The 19,039-nt window shown below is 44.3% G+C and overlaps 1 protein-coding gene across 1 annotated transcript in view; it reads right to left on the bottom strand.

Moving 5' to 3' along the window:
- Positions 1–19,039, bottom strand: part of TTN (titin) — a gene marked incomplete at both ends in the record, with an annotated part of 239,913 nt that overhangs the window by 183,849 nt on the left and 37,025 nt on the right. The window contains 5 exons of the mRNA XM_080346387.1: positions 267–545; positions 662–943; positions 1,373–1,936; positions 3,036–3,314; positions 18,073–18,129. Coding sequence (XP_080202513.1) covers positions 267–545; positions 662–943; positions 1,373–1,936; positions 3,036–3,314; positions 18,073–18,129 — 1,461 coding nt within the window. The remainder of the gene's footprint in view (positions 1–266; positions 546–661; positions 944–1,372; positions 1,937–3,035; positions 3,315–18,072; positions 18,130–19,039) is intronic.

Here is a 19,039-nt window from a genome sequence, read left to right as displayed (position 1 = left end):
CCAGCTGGGGGGTAACGCATGGCCCTTTAAGCTCAATGCCCTTCAAATTCACAGGTTTGACGCCAGATAAGAATAAAGATATATCCAGAATTGTAAGAGAAGAAGAAGGTACTCTCCCTCCCCACCCTCCCTAGACACCCACAAATCCAAAGATTCATTTTTAAGAAATCATTCTTAATTAAGAAAATTAAGAAAAAGTCATTTTTAAGAAATGAGGGGTTCTTGACAACCCCTTCAGTAAGTGTAGTTTTCTCTCTCCCACTGACCTTTCAAGATGTATGTTGCACTGCATATGCACTTCCCAACTTCGTTAGCTATCACACACTCGTATTCACCAACATCCGCACTATTAAATGAGGACACCTCCAGAGAAATAACAGCTTTCTGAGAGGTCAACCTGTATTTTTTACTACTGCGAATCTGTTTCTTGTCTTTGTACCAGCTAATCTCAAACGGTCCAGTGCCAGCAACCTCACACTGAAGAACGGTGTTTGTTCCCTTCACTACCTCTGCTGGTTCAAGTGTTCGGACGAAAGAAGGTGGCTCTATAAAGGCAGCAAGAAAGAATTAGTCAACCATGCCAAAACAACAACAACAACAAAAAAAATGGAAGAGAAGATTTTTCTCAAGAATGTGACCAGCAGTAGCAAGAAGAACAGACCTTTGACAACTACTTCGGTGGTACAGCTGTCACTTCCAACCTCATTTACAGCTTCACAGGAGTAGCTCCCACTGTCATCAACTTTCATTTCTAAAATATCTAACACTGCCACAAAATTGACAAAGGACATCCTGTGCGTGTTGCTTTCATGGATTTCCTTATTGTTCTTGAACCAAGTAACCTGGATTTCAGGAGACCCCTTGATTTTGCATTGAAGGCGTGCAGAGTCACCTGGGGTCAGTAAATAAGACGGATCGACCTTCTTCACAAAGGATGGTGGTTCTAAAAATGGGAAGAAAGGAAGGGGAGAGGAAAAGGGGAGGGAACAGGGAAAGGAAAAGAGAAAAAGGAAAGAAGGATGAAATACAAAGCTTTGAAAGACTGGTTTCTAGCGCAAGAACAAAACATGACTTCAGAAAAGATAGCATATTCTTTGCTGAAGTGCAGTTCTTGTGGTTTCTCTCGCCCTCTCTGTCCACCTCTCTCCTGCATGCAGGAGTAATTCTTGGATTTGGCTGGTGAAAGAGACGCTGAAGCAACACACACCACACTGGAAGGCAGCAGGGGAAATGAGCAAGAGGTGAATGAACCTGATGGCGGGTCTGAGAAGAGTTCGAAGCATGATTTCAGCCCAAATAAGTCTTTTGCCTGCAACAGAAGGAATGGGGAACCAAAGAAGAGCAAAGGTAAAGGGATGTAGGACTATCTTACCTCTGACTGTGACGCTGGCAGAAGAGGAGCTGCTTCCTGCCTCATTTGAGGCAGTGCATACATAATGGCCTGAATCCTTGAGCTTAGCCAGAGGAATCTCAAGTGAGGCTATTTTGTCTTCAAAATAAATCTTATAATCCTTGCCTGGAGGGATTCTGTTTCCATCTTTTGTCCATTCTACTTTTACTTTCCTGTCTTCATCTACCTGACATTCAAGACGTATTTTTTTATTGACTGCTGACTGGACTGACTGCAAAGCTTTAATGAAGTGGGGCTTGTCTATAATGACCACTTCAGCCTGGCAAATGTCAGCCCCAAATTTATTGGAAGCTTTGCAAGTGTAAACTCCTCTGTCACTGGTAGTAAGAAGCGAAATTTCTAACACATATTTATTTTCCACTTTGGAGATCTTGTGGTGGTCTGAAGGTGAAATAGTTGTGCCATCTTTCTGCCAGACGACGTCGATGACTGGAGTGCCCGAAACAGTACACAGGAACTTGGCACTTTTGCCCACAAAAGTAGTGATAGATTCATGTCTGGTAAGAAACGTTGGCGGAAATGCTTCTGCAAAACAAAGGGGTTCAATGTTATCCAGAGCTGAGGACCAGAGCTTATGCTCTTTCTCCACATTTGCCAGGGAAAGAGAGCAAGAGGGCCCAGTTTGTCACTGGAAACTCTTAAGCAAAAGAAGCTAGCAGTGAAGGAGATAAGAGGTGTTAAAGATGATGAACTTTGGCTTTTAGTTTTATACTTCTTGGGTCTGTATATTGCTCCAGAGCTTGAAAGCAGATTGAAGCTCTGGAGCAACGTATAAAGTAAACGAAAATAAACCAAAAGCCAGAACCTCCTCCACAAAGACTGACAGGTTTGTGCACCATTCTATCAAGATGGTCAAGTTTTCACACATTTCACAGTTTCTGTATCTTTTGTTAGTCTCTGTCATTTGGCTTGTCACAAAACCCACATATAGACTCCTCCCACAAAGAGAAAAGTCAGAGTAAAAAAATCACACACTAAAAGCCCAAAAGATGGTGTGTTTTTTTAAAGGGGGAAAAAAAAAAAAGAAAAAGAAAAAAAAAAAGGAAGAAAAAAGAAAGAAAAAAAGAAAAAAAAAAGTAAAAAAGTAAAAGAACTGTATATCTTTCAGTAGACCAAAAAGTTCACAAATTGGAACAACTTTAAACCCTCTTTTGTTTGTTTAAAAAGATCTGTTTCCCCAATCACACAGGCTCTGGCCACCACACACAGATGTTTAGGTACACATATCTGCATAACCTGCCTCACAAATATAGCTGCAGAATAAACACAGGGTGTTAGGATAATCACACAGTGATTATTACATCAAAGAAATCAGATTTAAAGTGTATGTTTTCTTGTTGTCTAGAAGTTAAGTAAACCTTCAAGAATGTATTCACAAAGCAATCCTGTTCTCTTGATATTCTAGTTCCTCAGCTCTCTCTTTCTCCTTCTTCCCTTGTGAAACCTAAAGCAGCATTCTCAAAAATTATTCCTTCTCTATGCCTGTGTCTGCCAGAATTATGTATGGATTATGTATAGCGATGCCAATCAAGAGCCCTACCATAAACACTTGTAAATACAGCACTGAAAGCATTACAATATACCAAGGTATTTTATGGAGAAGTGCTTGGAAGTCTACACTTACCAGTTACTGTTAAAAGGGCTGTAGAGCTTACACTGCCATGCTGGTTGGAAGCCTTACAGCTGTACTCTCCACAATCAACAACCTGAGGCCTTGGGATCTCCAGCGTCGAGAGGTGGTTGGAGGAACGAATGGAGTATTTGTCCCCATCGTATATCTCTCGGCCAGCTCTGTACCACTGGAACCTGACATTGGGAGCAGTCTCTACCTCACAGGTAAACTTGGCCACATGATTTACAGCCACTTCCAGAGGCTCGAGCCTTCTCCTCAGGATCGGTGCAACTGAAATCAGAAGCAGAGAGTAACTCAAAGACCTGACTGCTGACATTCTGGAAAGTAAAAGTAAAGTGACTGAGTGAAGGAAAAATTAAAAAAAAAAAAAAAAAAAGAGGTGATTCACTTGCAATCCACACAAAGTGACTGTAAAAGAAAAAAATATCTGTAAAAAATGAAAGCAGTACCAGGGTCAGTGGACAAACAGCGTTACGGTGCATAACGACATCAGGAAACACAGTGACGATACTGGAAAAACAATGTGCAATAGCCATACACAATAAGAATGCGATACAAACCACAGTATTCTGAAGATGTGAGAAATTATGGTGTGAGTGAGAAATTGTGCTGAAACTGTGCAATATCTCTAAAGAGTGAGTGTGCAGCAGTGAGAAAAATGTGAAGAGCAGGTCTCCTTCACAGGCAACAATGGGAGAAGTAGTCAGGATTGAGATACAGCTTGGCCTGAATGTGCTTGTGTGGTGAGAACAGGAAGCAATGAAGTTCCTGACCAAAGACAAGTGTGAGAGGTGAGAGACTTTGCAATGTGGTAAAAGGAGACCATAAATCCAGAGAGAAAGAGGGCTCTTTGATTACTGGTGTGATGGTAGTAATACTACATCTGTATCCAGAGATACAGACACATAGTAGGGCAACTCCGTTAGTACAGTAGTGCATTAGAAAGACCATTTTTTATCCCCATAATCCAACCTCTTTTAACAACTGTAAGTTTTGCTGCTGTTGCTCTTTTTCCACCTTGATTCAGCGCCTCACAGGTGTACTCTCCTTGGTGAATCTCCCCACACACTTGGCTTATTACTAGTGTGTATGTGTCCTGATCTTGCAAACACTTGAATTTGCCACCTGAAGACACCAGTTTATCCTCAAAATACCAATTCACCTCTCTAACATTTGTTATGACAGTCACCAGACTGACACTCTCTCCTTCCTCCACAACAGTGTCAGCCAGTTTGCTGCGTATGATGGGATAACTCTCTTTGCCCAGCTCAACCTCTAGCTTCCCAGCTCTAGTTTCCAGACCCTCTCTGCTCTCTTCCTCAAAGATTTCTTCCCTTTTCTCCTTCCTTTTCAGTATTTCTGTGGGTGTCTCAATGGGAACATCTGCAGAGGCTACATCAGCAGTGGCTGCACCTGCACCCACATCCTTGATTTGACCATGCCCAGTCACAGCATTGATTGTTTGTGCAGGTAAAGGCTGTTCCAGGGGTATTTCTGCCTCCATAGTCCTCTCAGCCTGCTGGGGCTCCAGTTCAGAGCTTTCATCACTGGATATTCCTGGCAATGCTTTGGATTCTTCATCTGTCAAGAGATGTTTTTCTTCACAAATAAGAGAATAGAAAGCCTCCTTCAAGACTGGTTTCTGGTCAGCTGTCTGAATGCTGCCTTCTTCCAATGAGATTGTGATTTCTATGGGACTAAGTCCTTCTGTGGTCACAACATACGTGCACAGGGTGTGTTTATGTTCCTTGGTGATGTTTATTGTCTGTACTTCAACGTTTTCTTTATCAGCTAACCATTCTGAAAACAAGAGGTTTTGCTCACTTACGACTGCAGCTTTCAGTGCGTTTCTAATTTGAGACTTTATGTCTAAATGGCAGCTCTGGGGAACCTGAGTGGTGAGCTGGCTCTCTTTGTTGAGGACTTGGCTTGGCTGGAGCTGGTGAGTGTACACGGTTTCATGGGGTTGTTTCTCTGGCCTTGGACGCTGCTTAAGTGGGCCAGCAAGATTGATAGCCTCCTCCAGAAGCTGGTTTTCTTCTAGCAGCAAGGGTAATCTCACAGTTTGTCCCTCATGGATTCTTGCAGCAAAATCTTCCTCTGCTGCTTCCAGGGAAGAAAAGTTCTCCAGGGCAACAGCTTGGCCCCCAGTGAAGGCCAATTCAGAGAGAAATCTGGGTTCAGCCTTCAGCTCACCTTGCATTGCCTGGAAGCCCTCAGGGACCTGCATGTGGTCACCATCCATGGTATGGCTCTCTGTTGTGCTTGACACCTGTAGAAGGACTTGGGAAGTCTCTGTCTTCAGAGCAGCCATTTGCTCTGCTGCCTTGGCAATGACTTGCTCTTTGGGCAAGAGTATCTGTGCAGCTACAGTCCCAAGGCAGTGTGGCAGCTGTGTCTCCACCTCTGCTGCAGGCACCACACCCTGGGGGCTATCAGGGAGGGTCTGCAGTGGCTCTGCCAGAAGCCTGCTGCTCTCTTGTGTTGTGGCCACCTGGGTAAGCATTTCCTCAGCACTCTGTGCAGCCTGGCAGGCCGGTGGCAGGCCAGGCAAGATGTCTTCCCTGGGCAGCACATGCTCCGCCTGGCTTGTCTGGAGCTGAAGGACAGCCAGGGGCTCCTTCATGACCTCAAGGCTGAGCGCTCCTTCCATGGCAGAAAGCTCACCAGCCTCCTCATAGGAGACAGGGCTTTGGTCCTCTGCCACCGCAGAGTGCTGCAAGGCTGGGCTCTGTCTGCACACAGCAAGCTCCTCAGGGAGCACAAAGAGCTCAGCAGAGCATGTGGCCTCACCCAGGATGCTCACCGCTCTGCAGGTGTAGAGCCCAGTGTCCTCTTCCATGCACTCCTGCACTGTCAGGGAGCCTGAGCCATCAGGGTGATGAGCCATAGAATGACGCACATCGGAGAAGAGCTGCTCATTCCCCTTGAACCACTGCACATCAGGGCATGGCTCCCCAGCCACAGTGTACTCAAAGACTGCGGTGAAGCCCAGTGGGCACTGCACATTCTCCGGCTCCCTGACAAAGCATGGGACTCCTGGTATCCTCTGCCGTATGTGGAGGTGGGCACTGCACGTAGTCTCACCATGTTCATTGCTGGCCACGCAGGTATACTCACCCTCATTCTGCTCATCTGCATATGGGAGGATGAGGCTGTGCTCATTGCCATCAAACACTAACTTACAGTCCATGGATGGCATTAGCTTCACACTGTTGAAAAACCACTGGACTTTGGGTGTGGGGCTGCCAATAACAGTAACAGAGAGCCTAGCTACATCTCCCTGACAGACTTCCACATTTGAGACCTGTTTGCGGAAAACAGGGGCTTTGCCCTGCTCCTCCATTTTCATCTTTGCTTTGCTGGAATAAACTGGTTTCTCAGGCTCAAATTCAAGTGTTTTCTCTCTATCAGGCAACTGAAGGCCGCTGCTGTAGCCTTCACTTCTTCCTTCCTCAGAAGACACAATAAGAGAGCTATGGATGTCTGTACGGAAAAAAAATGTTTAGTTTTATTAGAATGTTTAAGAGAACACCTGTAGATAGCAATAAACAGTGCAACCATTTTTGTATATCTGGAGGCTTTCTCAATACTGTACAGCAATTACAATGAACAGTAGGTCCTCTTGCTATCAAATACACACCCGCCAAAACCAGCAAGACATGCTGTGCTGTCAGTTTACTTACAAGTTTCCCATCTGGGTCAATATGGGTGTCTCTTCAAACCTGACATCACAGCATGAGTTAGGCATATCCCCAGGGTGTAAAGTGCAACTAACAGTCAAGCAGCATTGGTGTATTTCACAAATATAACTAAAGTGGTATGTGCCATACATATTTGTATGTATACTCATACAAATAAGTACAGCAGAGCAGTGCCAAGACTATATTTTAATTCAAAACACCAAGAAAAAGCAGATTACCAGAATAATAACACAAACTTTTCAGCACACAACATTTCATCTGGTGCAGTTAGTTCATCTCTTTCAACTTTATCTTTTGTCTAACACACTAAAACATTATGTCTCCCTCATCAGCTTTGTCATGTTTTTGTCATTAGAACCTCATGCTTACAATACCATTATTACTAAAATCACAAGTTTGCACCTTTGATTTAACACCACTGATTTAAATCTCTGCTATAAACTCAGCTCTATCACAATGTTGCACATTAAAACTCCCACAATACCAGAAAAAAAGAGGACAGAGCACTTTAAGCTTTCTCTTTTTCTTGCCTTTGTGAATTTAGACATTTACATGTTGAACCACCTTGTTCTAATGGCTTAAAAACAAAAGACATCAAAAACATGTCATTCTCTGCAGACGCTTGACATTAGTAACATCAATGAAATCTGAGACTTCCCAGGAATGGAACAAACTATCAATGAAAAATATGGCACAAAGAAAACTTCTGGAAATCATATCCTGTTGTCCTCACCGAGTCAAGATTGCTCAGTTAAGGCCCACAGTATTTGATGTTGCAAATATACAAGAGCTGTTAAATAAGAATAAAATAAATGTAAGTGGACAGATGTATCCAGGCACTCTAATGGTGAAACTTGATAAGTTTCTCAATTATAGTGCCTTAAATTCCAGAACTTATTGTGAGATAACATTTTTTGCTGCACTCTAGTAACAACTATAAAGAAGAACAGAATATTCCACACCCAATTCTTTCTCATGGGTTTTAGCAATCATTAATCTTGCCACAAACACCATAATACACACAACATAGCACAGTGCATACAGTGATTAACTGCTGAGAAGAGATGCTTAGGAAAAAAAAAATTACACCAGTCCTTCAGTATTACCTACCAGCCTTGTTAAAAACAGGAGGGCAGTTTCACAGAAATACAATGTGCTAGTGAAGTTGAGAACTAGTGACAGAATTGGGCCCAATAAAATATAAAAATTGCAGAATGGAATCTACATTAACACAAGACAATGCTTTATATACAGGAGTGCAGCAAAAACTAACGCACTTTCGTGTGTTCCTGGATATTTATGACAGAAAACATATGCTGATACTTTTTCATATTTTAGCTATGTTTATGAAATGAATAAAGTACAAGAAGCAACAGACTTAAATAATTTACATATTTATTTCACAAATTAACCATACATGTTAACATTCAATACAGATCAGTGACAAACAAACATGCTTCACTGTTTTTTAAAGATATGTGGTTTGTAGAAATGAAGACATTAACCCTGACAATAAAATTGTGAGTTTTGTAATTCCTATGAAAGCACAAAATTTTGAAAAGAGATGGTCAATCATGGCTCTTTGCTATACCAGTTGCCACAGAGTACGTTTATTCAAAACTAGGATTACTCCAGGTTTTATCATTGTAGCTTAGGTGAGACTTTATCTCTCCACGAGCACATGATAGTGCTCCTTGCTAATGTATGAAACTTAAAACAAGACTTTTAAACTCACATAAACCACAAACACTACACAGATAGAGATGAAGATGCTTGGCCATATATTTCAGACATCAACATGAACTTGGACCTGTTTGGCTCACGGCTTCAAAAACAAGTTATGGGCCTGTTTCTACTAAAAATTTCGGTTAATTTATGTGCAAATGAAACACACATCGTAATTGCTTAGGACCTAACCAAAGGGCCTCTGACGTCTTTGGCTTTGGACCTGAGAGACCCCTCATGTCACAGCTGACATATAGCATGAGACAGTTGTTGCCAACTTCCGTAGGGACCTCTGCTGTCTCATGAGTCAGTCAGTGCTACACACCTACCCAAGGAATGGATTAAGGACACATCATGAAGCAATTCTTTCCCATCACGATGTTGGGTCAGACACTCATGCTTCTCTTTCCTACCACCATTACCTATAAGAATTCACAATTATCTCTGCTTTTTAACAACATACAAATCTTAAATATTTATCACGAGGTCATGACTAGGAAGAAACTGAAGTGACACACTGGTATTTGCCTAACCGCTCCTGTCATTTTCCACATGTACTGGGTGATTAGAACTCGCCACTTCTGGCTTTAAGGTTATATTGGGCAACACAACTGGGCAAAGTGAACATTTTGATCAAAAATTACTATCCCAAGTGAGTGATGGGATAGTTGCAAAAGATTATTGTGGTTTTGAGGCATACTGACCTCAGTGTGAGGACACATCAAACTCAGAAATAAGAACATACATGAACATAACAATATACTGTAGGAAAAGTTCTGTTATGCTTAAAAACATCATGCTCCTTGAAGCAGTTTGCAAGGCAACTGACAGTAATTTGTAAATAACTAGAAAAACCTCATGAATCAAAGTAAAAATAATTTTGCTTGGGGTTGTTGAACTCAAGGTTTCACCTTGACATACAGGGAACTGGAAACCTGGCATATACTTTAGAGTTATTTAACTTCCGATAAACATTAATTGATAACTTTCATATTTTTAGAATATTTTCTAAATTAATTTATCATTGTTTATGTAAGATAGATTTAGTTCTCATTTAATTATGTCAGCTTCTGCTGACTGCTCCTCCTAAATATGAGCATTATTTTAAATAAAAAAATATATACTCACATTGAGAACATTAATGTAAAAATCTCTTCCGCTGAGAAAATGCCACAGATAACAATTCTACTTATTTCTGGTCATCTTGACACATAGCACACCTAACAGCTACTGATTTTAAAAAAAGAAAACATAGAGATTTACCTTCTAATGTGACACAAGAATCCTGCATAAAAATCATTCACTTGTTTTTTTCTACTACATATTTTTTATGAATGACACTGGAAAATGGGGACAACCAAAATTATTTTAATGAATTTACAGTTACATAATTGATTTATTATGCTCCCTTCTCCTTTCCCTTTAACTTCTAAAGATACAGTACAAAATGTTTTCATGTTTATTACTTGGTAATAGAGAAAAAAATCCTGTCCAGTCTCTACTAATGCAAAACTTCCATTTTCTTCCATTTCTGTTGCTTTTCTTTGCAATAGTGTAATTCCATTGACTTAAAGAAAAAGTCATTTAATTCCAATAATCATTAGAATGAGGCCCATGGATGTAAGAATTTTGCAGTGATAGAAACTGTAAACACAGGATTTGAATCAATGAGACTCACATATTCTGACACAACATTGTGAGAAGAGGAAATACCAATTAAAGGAGTTCTTTCACAGAACTATCTCCAAACTAAACAGCAAGCTTAAGTTAGTACTCCATAACGTTAGGTTACAAGGAAAACATGGTTTCTACATTTTCAGGTGATTTCTAGCCTACATAAACCAGTAACAATTGCACTGTTACAGACACACAGGAATATGTACACTATATGAAAATATTAGTCTTACATAAATTAGTGTCAATTAAAATATCTTTACAAGAATGAGTAAGGAGTTTGGAAGGAGCCTGAAATATACCTCAGTGCAGAAAGTATGCACAAAACCTATGCACAGATTAAATCTCACTTAAATTCCCCAACAAAGGCAAGTTTAAGTGAGATAAAACCATGCCCACATAGAGTAGTTTTCATCCCTAAAGAGATAAAAAACAATGCCCCTAAAATGAGTGCTGCATTTTTACCTGCAGTGAATAACAGCATAAAAACATTTTGTGTTTCAAAAGAGACTCCAAAATAAATTATGGAAATTTAGTATAGCGTCAAGACAGCACAAGTCTCAGCAGTTCCTGCTCTGTTAGTAGCTACACATTTGTACTGCCCACTGTCACTTTGCATCAAGTTTTCAATAGTAAGGTTATGCGAGCCCCCCTGTTCCTCCTGCACACAGTACCTGTCCCCTTCCAGCAACACCCCATCCTTGTACCAGCGGACATTGGGGTGGGGGGAACCAGTCACAAGACACTGAAAGCACACTGAGGCACCTACAAATGTACTATAGTCAGAAATGAGCCTCAGAAATTTAGGAGGGGCTTCTGTGAGCTGGAACTCAAAGCTGCAGCTCTCTGAGTTCTCAGCCCTGAACTCAACCCGTTCCTCTTGGGATGGCTCCGCAAACACATCAGAACTAACATTGACACACTTCTCTCCTTCCACATCTTGCTCTTGTTGAGTCACTGCAAACAGACGGATCACTTTCTCTGAGTCATCTACACACGGCTCAAACTCCAGCTCTATTTCTGACTGGTCACCTGGGCTCACAGTCTTAGTCAGAAGCAAATCACACTTCTGGGGCCTGTGTGGTTCACTGCCCATGACTGCCTCACTACTCACCTTAGCACATGCTCCCTGCTCAACCACAACTATGAGGGAGCCTTTGCACGTTGCTTCTCCCAGCCTATTGATTGCCCGACAGTGATAAACACCACCATCAGAAGGACCTACACTTTGGACCTTCAGACTGTGAAGTCCCTCCTTCTGACTCACAACATACTTCCCCGTGGCAGGTGTCACACAGACATCACCTCTGAACCACTGCACTACTGGGACAGGAGTACCTGTTACGACACACTCAAACATTGCCTCCGAGCCTTCTGTCACCTTGACATCTGCAAAGGGCACAGCAAAGCGGGGGGGCATTTCAGTTACTTGGAAATCAATTTTTACATCCTCATTCTCCTGTGCAGCCAAGCTTGCTGCTTGCTCCAACAAGGCAAGTGGAAGGACATCCAGAGAAACCACCATGCTCTTCTTATCTGGGCTAAACTCAGGACTAGTTATGATTTTGACCTGCTTCTCAAACTCCTTCACCTCATTTTCATCCAGCTCCACTTCCAAGAGGATTTCTTGTGGTGAAGGTGACCTTGAAGACATGTTTTGCTCCAAGTCGAAGTGTATAACATGTTGGTGGGTGACAGGGGGTGGCAGTGCTAGTGATCGCCCATCTTCAGACAAAACTTCCACCTGTGCGACACTTTTAGCTTCCCCAACAATGTTCACCGCATGGCACAGGTACTGCCCTCCATCAGCTTTCTGGATGTTAGTGATCTCCAGCATGCATTTGCCCCCATCCTCTTCTATCCGCACTCTCTCATTCAGCTCCAACAGAGATTTATTATGATACCACTTCACCCCTGGCTTGGGCACACCCACCACCTCAACCACAAAGCTCAGTGTGCTGCCCTCATACAGCCTCCTCCCACTCAAGGCCTTGAGGAATGCAGGTGGCATCTCCCTGCCTGATGGCTCCAGGGCTTCACAGGGTGTCCTAAACACCTCAGCCTGTGGCTGGTCTGGAGCCTGCTGCCTTCTCTCATAGAGAGGGAGCATGGTCAGGGCATCCATGTACTCCCCAGTCGGTGTCCAGTATCGCTCTGGTGGTGTGCTGTCCCCTGATGCAGAGCAGGGTCGCTCGAAGGGTGTGAAGTAGTACTCCGAGGGTGTGTTGCACTTTGAACCCTCAGAGGGTGTGGAGTAGTGCTCAGGTGGCGTGCCATACACTGAGCCCTCAGATGGTGTGGAGTAGCGCTCGGGTGGTGTGTTGTACTCTGAGCCCTCAGAAGGCGTGGAGAAGCGCTCGGGTGGCGTCTTGTACCCTGAGCCCTCAGAAGGTGTGGAGAAGCGTTCGGGTGGTGTGCTGTATCCTGAACCCTCAGAAGGTGTGGAGAAGCGCTCAGGTGGCGTCTTGTACCCTGAGCCCTCAGAAGGTGTGGAGAAGCGTTCGGGTGGTGTACTGTATCCTGAACCCTCAGAAGGTGTGGAGAAACGCTCAGGTGGTGTCTTGTACCCTGAACCCTCAGAAGGTGTGGAGAAGTGCTCGGGTGGTGTGCTGTACTCTGAGCCCTCAGACGGTGTGGAGTAGCGCTCGGGTGTGCTGAGTGGTGTGTGGTAGGATGCTGATGAAGCAGTTTCAAAGATCTCCACCGAGGAGGGAGGTGTGTAGAAGCGGTCTGAATCAGGTGACTCCTCTCCACTCCTGCTCTCCAGCTCTATAGACATTTCTGACTCTGGAGAGAGGGGCCGGGCAAACTCCTGCCAGTTGTTGTAATAGTCATAAACCATACTGAAGGTAACCTCCTCCACTTCCAGTAAAGTGATGGTTTCTCGCTGCTCCTTCTGAACTGTCCCTTTGAGATCTGGAGTTTCTTGCATCCCTGTTGACCTTAAATACTTGGCCAGAGACAAGTCAGGCTTCAGCTCTGAGTCTTGAACACCACTGGGCTCCAGACCAGAAGAAGTATCTTCCCACAGTCCTTCTTCATCCAGGCTATTCTCAGAGGCTTCCTCAGTGGGAGTCCTCTTATTTCCCCAAGACTCCTTCCTTTGCTCCTTCTGTGCCACAGGATCATCCCTTATTAAACCAAGTAAGAGTTGCCCAAAAGAGAAGCCCTTGGTAGTGTTTGGTTCCTGTTTGCTGTCCCTGAGCATCTCCTCAGGGGAATCTGTTCTTTCTGTCTCACATACGGAGCTGCTCATTCCTGTCTCAAAGACCTTTTCTATCCCAGAATCTTCTTCATCCTCAGCCTGATGCCCAGCTTGGGGTTTCTTTTCACATGCAGCTTTTTTCAAGTCGATGATGAAGCTGTCACTCTGGGAGTCTGTGGTCTCCAGTCGTTCCCCACTCTCCCACACATGTGTTTCCTGCACTCCTCTTTGGAAATCTGCTGTGTTCTCCACCAGAAATGTATTAATTTGTCCCTCAAGTGAATCATCTCCACAGACACTGACCTCTGACTCACAAATTTCTTTAGCAGAAGATCTCTCTTCAGCAGATATCATGATGCTGCCAAGGTCTCCAGAAGAGATTTGCAAATCAGCCCTTCTGATTTCTCTTGGCAGTGCCTCTTCCTGGGCATTGACCTTCTCCTGCTGCATCCTGTAGCTCTGACGCAGTTCCTCACTCAGAGACATCTCTTCCACAAGCACGTTATGTTGGTGCACAGGGGAGATGAGCCCGGTTACTCCTACCTCCACACTCTCCAGACCTGTGTTGGTTTGTGCCTGTTCTGTGTCCACAGTATCTGCAGCTGGAAAAGGCTCCACAAAGTTCTTCAGATCACATGGGATACTGGTCTCATCAGTCTCAGATGGCAACATCTGCTCTTTGAAATGCCCTTCTTCTAGGTGAACCACAACTTCCTCAGTAAAATCCTGACCTGAGTTTTCTGTGTCAGGAGGAGTGAGGATTAGATCCAAAGAGTTGCCTGCATCAGACTCCATTTCTTGCAGCATTTGTCTGTCATGGTGCATTTCCAAGTGAGAGGCATCCTCAACATCAATCATTTCTTCTTTACAAAGACGATAATCAACCTCAATGCCCTGTTTAATATCAACTGATCTCTCTTGCTCCTTGGTCTGTTCCTCCTGTTGCTCTTCTGTACGGAAGTCAGAAAAGCCAAATTGCTCCTTTGTGGGTGTACTTGCAATGTTGTCCTGCAGGTGGGGCACACTTGGCTCTTCTACAAGAGGCACATCAGGAGATAGTGCCTCACAGGCAGTGGCATCGCTCTCCTCCATGTAAACGTCACTCCTCTCTTGCACCTCAGGTGATACAGGAATGAAAAATTGTGAATCCTCACACTCCCTTGCAAGAGCAAGCTGCTCAGAGGCATGTGTTTGCTCTTTCACTTCCATAAATGGTGACTTAAGGATGTCCCAGGAGACAGTACCTGTATGTGGCACCACCTTGTCTCCTTCAGCCTCCAGTTCCTCTGAAAATCGACCTGAGTACTTGGCCCCCTGTTCATGCTCTTCCCTGGCCATACTGGGTTGCAGCTCAGTGGTGTCAATTTCAAAGCTGTGCTCTTCAGAGACAGCTTTTCTCCTCTTCTGCCTCATCTCGGAAATATTATCTGTATCCTTCATGCTTTCCTCTGTATAACCTGTTTCTTGCCTTGAATAAACTTCCATGATATCCAGCTCCATTTTTTCCTCCATCTTGCTTTCCCCAAAGTGAATGTTCTCACACTCCTCTTTTAACTGCTCACCAGGAGATGAAGACAGCCTCAGGGACCAGGGTAGGTGGGCTTCCTCTTCTGTAGAGAACGTGATCTGTTCCATTTCATCCTTCCCAAGCATGCTAGGGCCTTGGAGATCCAGAACATAGTCCGTAGCAGGCGGTTCCTCAATGCCTTTATCCTTGCTGTACAACCTGGGTGGACTAGGCTCCACTGTCAGCTCAGAGGCAGTCTGCGCTGTTCCAGCCACATTCTTAGCCACACAACAATACAGCCCAGCATCCGTGACAGAGACCCCTTGGATGTGCAAGCGGTATGTGCCACTCTTGCCTTCCTCAAACCTCAGCCTCTCACTGGCAGAAAGGCTTTGGCCATCCACAGACCATACCACCGTTGGTGGGGGCTTCCCAGAAACAGCACACTCCAACACCACTGCCTCCCCTTCATGGCAATGAATGTGTGCTGGGCCTTCTGCCACAATTTTTGGTGGCTCATTTCCCACATCAAATGAAAACTTGAACTTGTGCTTTATGGCAGGAGCAGCCTGGTCTGGAGAGGGACGTGTGAGGGTCTCCCTCATCTCTGTGTCTTGCTCTGGTGTTGGACTGGGGGCAGTGATCTTGATTTCCACAGGCAGCGACAGCAACTCTGAGTGCGTAACTGTACTTGGCAGTCCCTGCTCTGCTGCAAAGGCCAGGCTGACTTCTTCTTCTTCCTCTTCCTTCACCTTCTCCTCCTCCTCCACCCTCTCCTCTTTTTCCTCCTCCACCTTCTCCTCCCCTTCCAGCTTCTCCTCCTCTTCCTCATCCACCCTCTCTTCCTGTTCCTCTGCCACCTTTTCTTCCTCTTTCTTTTCCTCCTCTTCCTCTTTCTTCCCTTCTCCTTCCTCCTCCTCCTTCTTCATGGCCCCATAGGCTGGCATCCATGGCCTCACATGAAGTGCAGCTGAGGTGCTGACTGTTCCCAGTGGGTTGAAGATCACACAGGTGACGGTACCACCATGTTCTGGGAGCAGGGACGGGAAGGTCAGTGTAGAGCAGCATCCTGTGGTGTGAACGGCAGTGCCCTGGATGCGCCCCACGGGCTTGCCGTTGTTGTACCAAGTGACCGTGGGCTGTGGGCGGCCATGGAAGAGGCAGGAGAATGTGCACTTTTGCCCCTCAACAGCCTTCTGGGGCTTAACCTCCTGGACAAAGAGGGGTGGGCAAGGATCTAGGAGCCCACCTGGCGTCTGCTGTCTCTCCCCTGCAGCCCTGGGCCTGCGGTACCCTTTCACTACCTGCACTGTGAGGGGCTTTGAGCCACCCATTGTGGCAGCCACCTGAGGTGGGCTGGGCTTCCTGGGAAAGCCCTGCTGGGGCATGGACTGGAGGGATTCCTGCTTCTTTTTCAGTGCTGCCCTCTTTGCCTCCCGCAGCCGCTGCAGCTTCCAACGGACCTCCTCATCCAGGAGCTCCTCAGCATTCACCACTGTGCCACTGTGCTCCCTACCATGCACTTGCCCTGGACGATGAGGCCTCACCAGCGGCAGCCTCTGGAAACAGATGGTTCGTACCATGCCCCGGGCTGGGGAGAGGTCCCCAAGCAACTGCTCAGCTTCATGCCCCTTGTCGAAGGGCGAGCCCGTGCAGCGGAGCACCACCCTCAGCCGCTCCTCCCGCCGCTGCTGCAGCAGGTGCTCCCAGCTGTCCCGCATCCACTCTGTTTTCCCTGCGAAACCCAAACGCTGCTGCTCCCTGCTGCGTGCCACCAGCAGCGAGGCAGTGGACTCAGCCGAGCCCTCACTGTTAATGGCAAACACCCTGTAGCTGCCGGCGTCATGTTCCCGCACGTCCCGCACCTCCAGGCTGGCATGGTGCATGTGCTCCTGGCTCTCCGTGCGGATCACCTTGCGGCAGTCCTGGTGCACCGGCCGGTTATTGTGAAACCAGGACATGTGGGGTGCTGGGCATGCCACCAGCTTGCACTGGAAGAGTGCAGGGTCCCCCTCCAAAACAGACCTACACTTGAGGCCCTGCGTGAAGGTGGGTTTACGGTTTTTGGGGCAAGTCAGCACCGCCACTGTGCCAGGTCCCTCGAGGTTCGCCTTGCTGTGCGGCTCTGCAAGAGAAAGAGACTAGGTTACAACACACCAAACTCTGCCTGCCATATGAAAATAATGAAATAGCAATATATTGAAATAAAAAATGGGCATGCAACAGATTTCATCACACACCCAGGAAAAAAAAGTAATTCACTCACCATATTTGTTCGAATAAACGCAACGCCTTGCTCTGTTTTAAAGATTGACACGAAAATCGTTCGTTGTCTGTTCTTTCTTCAGACTGTTGAAATTTCTTCTTGAACAAGCAAAAATGAATTTCAAAATAACACGTTCTTCTGCGTGTATGTTTTTGCTGCCTGGAAAAGCTGCGCATCTTTGGGTGGCAAAGAAGAAACTCTTACCTGACTTGCAGACAGTAGAATAAACGCCCTTTCTGACCCTTCTGTTTGTAGATTAAATGTTCAAACAATTGAGAAAAAATATTTTGAAAGATATTAAAAAAAAGTAAGTAATTAGCTAACACGAAATGAGAAGGCGTTTATTCGAACTAATACAGCCACTAACTTCACAGTGTTATGCACAGGGAAAAAGCAAGCAACATGAACCACGTATGCTATCTGCAAGCCAGGGTAAGAGATGTATAATGATGAATTAATGTATGTAAAAAAAATGCAAGGAATCAATGGGAATGTACAGCTTTCACGTATCCTAAACAACAAATGTTTTCTGGTATACTTTATCCATCCAATAGTGTCCACTGAACTGATTAATGTTAGGTTGCTAACTTGTTTGAAAACAATGAGTAAGATTTGTGTAACTTCCTTCTGAAGTAAACTGTTCCATGCATTCAAAAGGAAATTGAACAAATAAAAGCTCTGTGAACAGCTGTAAAGCATGAAGTAAAAGTTAAGAATATTGCTGCAAAATTATAATTTTGAAGTTTTAAACATATTTTAAAACTTAAATAACCTTATAATGCAGGTAACCCTTTGCATATCAAAACAAACATGCAACATGTTCCAATATGCTTTAAAGTGTGTCTTTCTTTCCCCATCAGACACTATGTGTAAGCAGATAAAAGCTTTTCACAATGTTACTAATTACTAGTACTAATTATTCAGTGTAACATCATTGGTGACGGTACCTTTCACTTCCATTTCAATCTCTTCCTCAAGCTTCTCATGAATAATTTTTTCAGGAGCTAGAATAAAAAGACAAATACTTTTAAGCTACAGTAGTTATATATGTCAACCAACAGTTTATGTAGTAAAATTCATACATACACACACATAAATGCATGCCAAACAATTCAAACACTTGACAAATTTCGAGAACAGAGTAATAAAATGTTTTCAAACTTGTTTGCAATGTACAGTTTCCTATAAAATCTGATTTCTTTTTTGCAGAGTGGGGGAGTTTCTAATGTAACATGCCTTTATCATGCCTTAAATCCCTGAAGAGAACATTCAACAATCCACAGACTAATGAGATGCTTCTTGTTCTTTATCATCTCCCAGGGAATGAACGTACTGGAATGCAATGACGCTATGCACGAGGAATTGACACTTGGAAGGAACATGCAGTTGCCAACCTGTCACTCTCAGATGAGTGCTGCACTCGGCTTGTCCTGCAGGATTAACTATTCTGCACTTGTATATACCCTTCTGGTTCTGACCAACTTTGAACAATCTTAAACTGCACAGTGGACCATCATGTTTTAAGGAACACATTGCAGACTCCTCAACTATTAGCTGATTGTACAGCCAGACCACACAAGGTGTAGGAACACCCTTCATTATGCAAAAGAGTAATGCATCATCTCCTTCTTTTACAGTGGTTTCTGAAGGCAGAGTTTCAAGAAACTCTGGTGCTTTGGCATCAGTTTCAGTAATGTCTTCACATGGCACTACATCAGGATAGTAGACTCTGTTCCTTTGCTTCTCAGTTTCATATGGTCTTTGGGATGTAGATACAAATAAGCTTGAGGTTTTCTTGGAAGATTCTTGCTTAACTTCAGATTGTTTAAACTGAATATCTTTGGCTGCTTTAAAGCTTTTAGTATCTGATTCAAGGGTAACTTTTGTTACTGCTTTGGCTTGTGCTTCTTTTGC

Source organism: Nesoenas mayeri, assembly GCF_963082525.1.
Source record: "Nesoenas mayeri genome assembly, chromosome: 6".
NCBI lineage: Eukaryota > Metazoa > Chordata > Aves > Columbiformes > Columbidae > Nesoenas > Nesoenas mayeri.
The sequence above is the reverse complement of the archived record's forward strand: the minus strand, read 5'-3'. Positions and strand labels throughout refer to the sequence as shown.